Source organism: Nesoenas mayeri (assembly GCF_963082525.1).
Source record: "Nesoenas mayeri genome assembly, chromosome: 4".
NCBI lineage: Eukaryota > Metazoa > Chordata > Aves > Columbiformes > Columbidae > Nesoenas > Nesoenas mayeri.
The window spans coordinates 75405146-75413606 of NC_137540.1; the positions used below are offsets into that span (position 1 = coordinate 75405146).

At 48.0% G+C, this 8461-nt stretch overlaps 1 protein-coding gene across 1 annotated transcript in view; it reads right to left on the reverse strand.

Moving 5' to 3' along the window:
* DNAAF9 (dynein axonemal assembly factor 9) overlaps positions 1–7321 on the reverse strand; it is a gene marked incomplete at both ends in the record, with an annotated part of 77545 nt that extends 70224 nt beyond the window's left edge. The window contains one exon of the mRNA XM_080344013.1: positions 7236–7321. Within this exon, the coding sequence (XP_080200139.1) occupies positions 7236–7321 (86 nt within the window). The remainder of the gene's footprint in view (positions 1–7235) is intronic.
* Between the last annotated feature and the right edge of the window lie 1140 nt (positions 7322–8461).

Sequence of the window (8461 nt, forward strand, 5' to 3'; positions counted from 1 at the left end):
CAGGCTGCTCGAGAAGCGGATAAGGAGTTAAAGTGTGAATTTTTTTAACTGTTGAGCAGAAGATGCAATTTCTACATCAGCTTCAGCCGCTATAGGAGCCCACGGTGCCGCAAGGGACAATCTCACACTTCTCGCTGCCTTTGTACTTACATTAACAGTCTCGAAGCCACGTGTCAAGGCACATCAGCTTATGGATCCAAACGAACGCTGGCCCAGGAATTAAAGAAGAAAATAATAATGCTTTCAAACATCAGCAAGCTGATGTGACTGCTGACAAAGGCAGGTCAGAAGGCAAAGCCGCATTTTGGGCTGGCATCTGGCAATAAAGCGCGCTCGGGCCAATTAAGAAACTATACATTGAGGTACTTGATATTCTGCTAATCTTGGACTAGATCCAAAAAAAGAAAAAGGGAGGGGAAGATAATTGACAATCATTAACTTCTAAGAATTAGTGCTCGTCTGTTCACGTCTTCATACTAATTATGCAAAGCACCTCGCTTTACAACAGCCTGGCCTGTCACACTTTGGTAACAGACACGGCGCTGCAAGCCATGTGTGTTGGCAAATAAAGAGAATATTAACAACTCTGCCTTTCTCAATTGCAAAGAATAAAGATTTTTAAACAGCGCCACGCAGCATTTTAATTTTCATTTTACACGTTTCCGCAGCACGCTGCTTTTTTCTGCATCTCTTGGTGCTCGCTGAATTTATTCTGCGTACAATCTTGTTGTAATCCACTAGTACTAACGCGGAGACAATATTAGCATTGATCGCTGATTGATTCCCGATGGATTCCCGCAGGCTGGGTCACCATATGTCTGGGATGGCCGTAGCTGTGGGTTAACATGCAATTCAGCTGACAAAGGAGGCGATCTCACTGCGTTGAGTAGGTTTTGCTTCATATTGGCAGATGTTACGCTCCTCCCCCACAAAGGCTGGGAAGCCTTAAAAACCCACATGGGGTAAAGCTTTGGTAGCAGGGAAATAAGGGGAAAAAATCTGAGACACCCGTGGCAAAGCTTGTGCAAATCCTCATATGAATAAGGTTCGTCTTCAGGCAATGGCTTGAGGAGATTCATGCTGTCTACTTAAGACATTGGTATTTAACATTAAGCACTTCATTTTTTAACAATAAATAAAGAGACTGGAAAGATAAACCAGTTTATACTTCTTTCTAAATCTCATTTCTTCTTAACTTGCTGCTACCACCATCTGTTTCCACTCTAACCTCCAAAAAATCAAGCTTATTTTTCATGGGCCTTTTGTTGACCTGACAATTTCTAGCAGAAATATTATTATGGTCTGCTTATATTAGAGCATGGGGTTTCCCTGGATTTCTCACAGTCTGACATTATCACCGTCTTAACATATTTGTGAAAACAGAAACCAGAAATCAGACTAAGTTAAAGAGTCTCAAGATTTCATTAATTTCAAAAGCTGTTTATTTGAAATTTAGTATCTAGCTTAAGAGTAATATTCTTTCTCCATTTTATGCTTTCTTAGCTCATTCAAATAACTCTGTTTTGCTGCTTGGCACTCACAAAAGACAACAGCTCTCACCCATCTTAGAATACATGACAATTTCCAGCTATTTTTGAAATTATTCTAGAATGAACAGAGGGAACTTCACCAAGAAAAGATTAATGCCTTTAAAATCACTTAGCATGTTTAGGAACAGCGAGTAGCAAATACTAAAAGTGGACATAAATGAAGAAATTTCAACTCTGTGTGCATTTTGCAAGACCAAAGTCCTCGTTTTGTGACTTGAAATGGACAGTAATTTTCAATTCTGCAATTCAGAGAGCTCAGCACACACAGGAACAGGCACAAATCTCTCCTTACCAAACATTTGGAACTACCCAATGCCGTTTGCAAACCATGAGCTTGTTCAGGATCTTCAGCATATCCAAACTGCAGCACTATTTATTAGAAATTCACATCGCTGTTCACGTTGGTATTTTCTACAACCGTAGCCCTTCGGCATAGTCGTTTACTGTAAGTAACCCACAGACTGAACCTCAACATTAGCGAATGGGCTGGAAACAAAGTCCTTCCGTGGATGCAATTAAATTATAGGTCGCCCATCACCTACACACACACGTGCCCGTTAGACCCACAGCCTCAACGCACTCTCTGTTTAACAGGCTGATTTACCAACACTTCACTTTATTAAATGGCAGCATGTTATAGAAGACACCAACAATTCCCCCTCAAAAAAACATTATCGCCTGAGAAAATGTTATTATTTGAAGAACTAGGGAAGAGTAGCAGCTTGAGTGTAATTATTCTGCCATCAGTCAGTTCCTGATTAGAAAGACAAGACAAGTGGCTGGCACTTGAGCAGAAAACAGAAGTTAAGCTACAGTGCCTAAATCTACTTTCAGAATCCATTACTGGACCACAGCCCCCACAGCCAACAAGACAGACGATTTACCAATAAACATAATAGCTCTGCTCCTCTTCTTGGCAAGTTTTCCTTCTCAAGCACTTATTCCACCTTTTACACAGAATCCCAGAATGTCAGGGGTTGAAGGGCCCTGGAAAGCTCATCCAGTGCAATCCCCCCATGGAGCAGGAACACCCAGATGAGGTTACACAGGAAGGTGTCCAGGCGGGTTGGAATGTCTGCACAGAAGGAGACTCCACAACCTCCCTGGGCAGCCTATTTCAGGCTGGTAAGAAGTTTCTTCTCATGTTTAAGTGGAACATCTTGCGTTCCAGTTTGAACCTATTGCCGCTTGTCCCATCATTGGTTGTCACTGAGAAGAGCCTGGCTCCATCCTCCTGACACTGCCCCTTTCCATATTGATCCCCATGAATGAGTCCCCCCCTCAGTGTCCTCTTGTCCAGCTCCAGAGCCCCAGCTCCCTCAGCCTTTCCTCACACGGGAGATGCTCCACTCCCTTCAGCATCTTGGTGGCTGCGCTGGACTCTCTCCAGCAGTTCCCTGTCCTGCTGGAGCTGAGGGGCCACAACTGGACACAATATTCCAGGTGTGGTCTCCCCAGGGCAGAGCAGAGGGGCAGGAGAACCTCTCTGACCTACTGACCACCCCCTTCTAACCCACCCCAGGTCCCATTGGCTTCCTGGCCACAAGGGCCCAGTGCTGGCTCATGCTCATCTTGCTGTCCCCAGGACCCCCAGGTCCCTTTCCCCTACACTGCTCTCTAACAGCTCATTCCCCAACTTATACTGGGTTGTTCCTGCCCAGATTCAAGACTCTACACTTGCCCTTGTTATATTTCATTAAATTTCTCCCTGCTCAACTCTCCAGCCTGTCCAGGTCTCTGATGGCAGCACAGCTTCCAGTGTCACCACTCCTCCCAGCTTGGTGCCATCAGCAAACTTGCTGACAGTCACTCTAGTCCCTCATCCAAGTTGTTGATGAATACATTGAATAGTACTCGTTTCTATTCCTACCAACACTGTAGTCCCCCATCCCTCTTAAGTTTGGCCACAGCATAACACCCAATAGACTCTAAGCCATTTTACTTCCCTAACATGGTAGAAAAATATCCACATTTGCGGAATGGGCTTTGTTTCTTTTTTTCCCCTCCTGTACTGCACCAAGTTCAATTAGCTCCCTCTTTGTAGAGCTAAAATACAGTGCATTCCTTAAAAAAAAAAAAAGAAAAATAAAATCAGTGAAACTGTGCTATTATAAAAACCTGAACCTCAGCATAATTACACAAGGAACACATGGCCGCAAACTGTTCATCTTTCAACACTGATATGTCCCCTGTTAAAACTGGTTGGGAAACCACAACAACTCTTTCGTCCCTGCACCACCATGTTCTCAAACTCCCCACTGACTGCTCCTCTGAAGCCAGAGGAAAAAAGCCACATACTTAACCACGACGTGATTAAAAACAGAATGGTTTAGAGGATGAGAATATTAGGCATATAGGCAGAGACAACATAAAAATGAACCCAAGTACTCATTTTGCACTTCCCCACATAGACACACAGTGAGAGTATCTGTATTATGTTATCAACATGGGTAATTAATAATGAGGATTTGCCTACTCTGCTTTACATAAAGGGAATGCAAAATTGGGTGAGTCCAGAGCCCTATTGAATAGAACAAATTTGCATTGATTTTAGATGGTGATATTTAACAAAAGCATTTTGTATTGTTAAGGAAAACACTCGTTCGCCACTAAACACAGACACATGAAACATGACATCACCCTCTAAAAAGGCACATCCTTTTCTGGGCTCTACTCATCTCTTACTTAGGGGATTTTTTTCTTTTCATTTACAGAACTATTCTTTACACTCGTTGCTACAATGCGGAGGGTCGCTGTGGTAAACTCCAGCTCCCAACACAACACAGGACAGAGCGAAACTCTGAAGCATGTGGAAGAACTCCAAGAATTATCTCAGGCCGTTTCTCTCTTCTTTATATAGTCTTAAGAATTTTTCCATTCCTGTTTGGGACTTGGGGGTGGGGGAGGAGGGTAATAGATTGTTTTGTTTTAAGTTATTTTTATTAACTGCCCAGTATCTGCTGACTGCTTGGGAAATTTATTGCAAACACTGGCCTCCCTGCCTCCATCTGGCCTGAAAAAAAATGAAACTGCACAAGAACGAATGTTGAGGAGGAATAAAATTAACGGATGACATGGCTCCTGCAAACACGCCGAACTACAGATGCTGTCTGGATCTCCCAGTGGAGCTCGAAAGCTTGCAGATGTTCACAGAGAGTCTGAATGTTCTCATGACAACCCTAAACCGGGATCTCAGATTACAAAAATCACTCATACAGAGGCTTGAGTGGAAACCATTTTCTCTTTCAGCTCTTTCTTTTTACCATCTTGGTACTTCGTTCCTATTCACAAATATTTAGATACTTTCCAGCTATAAATAAATACTAAGCTCTTCCTAAACAAGTAAGATTATTTACTCAGTAAAACACATATTTGTAAAGGTCACTTTTCCTTTCCCCTTATGATTAATTTCATTTCTAACTGCAGGCAGAGAGGGAACATAAGCATCACCGAACAGCCATGTTCCTGTATTTCAAGCAAACACAACGACCTCCATTTCTCTCTCACAGTGCAGAATTTCTCATTTCACACACATGCTGCCTGAAAAGCAAAATTCCTTTTATTCCCTCCTTGAACAAAATATCAATTTTTTTTTTTTAATATGAAAGCTATGGCAAACATAACCATACCCAGGCAGCTCAGCCAACTGTTTGTAATTTACATGTAATTCTGCAATTTACATGCAATGTCCCGGTTACTCTATTGTCCAACCGCACTGGTGAATACTTCCATGTATTGTGCTATGACTATTGAAAGCATCAGGCACTTCAGTTCCTGCTTGTTCTTTGTGATATTCAGACACTCCAGCTAATATGCTGTAGCCTAATACACACACACACACGGGCGCACCTTAAGTCTTTAAAAGGAACTAGAGCTTTAGCAACCTGACGATACCTGAGCTGACACCCGAGCTCCCACAGAGCCCACGCTATCATCTCACATGTCCCCACACCCCATTTCTTGTCAAGTTCCATCCTCCGTATTTTCAAAGCTCAAAGAATGTTATTGCCTTTATGTCCTCAAGCAGGACGAGCCACCCAGCAGGTCCCCACACACATACACAATCTCCTTTCTCTCCACAATCCTTCAGCCCCTCCCAAATTGCTGCTGTCCCCATCCTAATTCAGGTTTCCCGCTTTTCTCAAGCCCTTTTTCCCTGACTTCCAAGGTAACCCCACATCCATCCCTTTCCAAACCAGACCCAGGCTCAGTTCCCTGCAGTAACACTACCCCAAACCCACCCCTTCCAGATCAGCCTCTCTCCAATGTCCCCAAATCTCTCTTTTTGTCCCCCAGTCCATCACAGCCTCCCACCCACCCTCCTCCAGCAGGATCCACGATTCACCCAGAAGATCAAGCCAGACCCTTCCTGTCACCCCATCAAGGCCATCAATGCTTCTCACCTGCAAAATCAGCCACCCCGACCATTCTCCATCCCTTCCACCCACAGCCCCTCGAATTCTGCCCCTAATGCTCCAGCCCCCCAAAACCACCCCAGTGGCTCCAAATCCCCCTGAAATACCCTGCAAAACCCCTTGCACACCATAAAACCTCCCCTTAATGTCCCCAACCTATTCCAGCCTGCCCCAGCACCTTCAAAGCCATTAGAATCATTTTGGTTGGTAAAGCCCCTCAAGATCATTAAGTCCAACCACAACCCAGCCCTGGCACTGACCCATGTCCCTGAGAACCTCATCTTTGAATATTTTAAACCCCTCCAGGGATGGTGACTCCAGCACTGCCCTGGGCAGCCTGTTCCAATGCCCCACAGCCCTTTGGGGAAGAAATTGTTCCCCAGATCCAACCTCAACTTCCCTGGTGCAACTTGAGGCCATTTCCTCTCATTCTGTTGCTGAAACATCATCACTCTGTCCGTGTGCTCATCCTCCATTGTTCATTAATTTGTTATTTTTTATGTCTTAACCCCCCACCCCTACACACACACACCCACACACATACACACACACACCCCTTCCCAATGCCCTTAATGTCTTATTTTCTTCCCAATCGCCACCTCCAGTGTCCACAGCTCCTCCCCATCAACCCTTTGGGAAGGGGTTGCATAGGGGTGCAATGCTGAAGGAGTGATGGGGGGGATGTCCCGGGCGTTTGGGGTGACAACGCTTTGGGGAGGCCAGGGGACATTAGCCCCGTGGGGTTTCAGGGTGTAGGGGGGCTGGGGTACATCGGCCCCGTGGGGCTCCAGAGTGGGGGTTTCAAGGGCACATTACCCCGTGGGGCTCCGAGGTGGGGGGGTCCTTGTCACAACACTCCGTGGGGCTCCGGGGGGTCCCTGTCACAGCCCCCCCCGTGGGGCTCCGAGGTGGGGGGTCCTTGTCACAACACCCCGTGGGGCTCCGGGGAGTCCCTGTCACAGCCCCCCCCGTGGGGCTCCGAGGTGGGGGGGTCCTTGTCACAACACCCCGTGGGGTTCCGGAGGGTCGCTGTCACAGCCCCCCCCGTGGGGCTCCGAGGTGAGGGGTCCCTGTCACAGCTCCACGGGGTGCTCCGAGGTGGGGAGGTCCTTGTCACAGTCCCCCCACAACCTCTGCATCACCTTCAGTGCCTCAGCTCCCTTAACGCCCCAGCTCCTCAGTGTCCGCCGGCCCCTCCCTGTCAGCTCCTCAGCGCCCACCCTGCAGCCCCTTCCACACCCGCCGCCACCTCGTCCCCGCTCCCCGTTACCTGACGAAGGCCTGGGCGGCCCGGGGGCGGCGCGGCTCGGGGCGCTGTGGCGGCAGGAGGAGCGGGGAGCGGCCGCACAGCGCCATGGCGACGGCGAAGCGAGCGCGGCAGGAGGGAGCCGGCAGCTCTGCGGCCGCTGCGCCCCGCCCCGCGCAGAACGCACCACTGCTCTAGGGGGGGGGGCGCACCACCCACCCTCGCTCTCCGCCTTCCCGGCAGGGCAGAACTCAACCTGGCTTTCTCATCACCTCACACGGAGCGGGGCTGGAAGGGTTTCTACAGTCAGCAACAGCTGTATGCAAACACTGCGGGGGGGTGCAGATGGTTTCCCCCTCCAGAATGAGTGGGCTCGTCCAACTCCTGCCCCCGCGCACACACCCCCGGCGCAGACCTCATTCCACACCACCCACCCCACCCCGCTCATGGGCGCGTCCAATCCACACTACAGCCCCCCCCCCTACCCGCCGTGGCGTGGGCTCGTCCGACCCCACGGAGCCCCACGCGTGGGGGTGATGTTTCGATCTTTTCCTTCCTGTCCTTTCATTTGAAATTCATAAAGAAAAGGAAAAATGGAGATGGAAGGTTGAAACAAAACAAATTTACCAACCGTAACGTTTAATTTTTCCATAGTCCAGCTACACTAAAAGACATTTCCAAAGACCAATTTATTGTCATGTAAGTCTTGGTGGATTTTTAAGGCCCCAAATAATTCTTATTGAGAACTGCTGGTGAAGTCCTAGAGACACATTTTTCTCTTATCACCAAATCACATTGGGAGGCTGGATGGTTGCAGGTATAAAAGTAATTATTTTGACAGTGTGTATTCTAATGACATGTATGTATGTTCATATACATATGTATGTATGTTCCTGTCACACTCCCCCCCCCTCACCCCGGAGCCCCACGAGGGGTTGTGACAAGGACCCCTCCACCCCAGAGCCCCATGGGGCCGATGTACCCCCGACCTACCACACCGAAACCCCACAGGGTGATGTCCTCACGCCTCCCTGAAGCATTGTCCCCCCTAAACACCCCAGACATCCCCCCATTACCCCCTCAGCATTGCACCCTCCATGCAACCCCTTCCCAAATTACCATTCCCCCCACCACCGTGCCCCAAAAAGACAGCAGCCCAGTCCGGGCATCCCTATGGAGTGAGTCCCCAGCGCCCCTCTATCTCCTATGGTCCCTTTGTGCTACCCCCCAAAACAACCTCCCCAAAATCC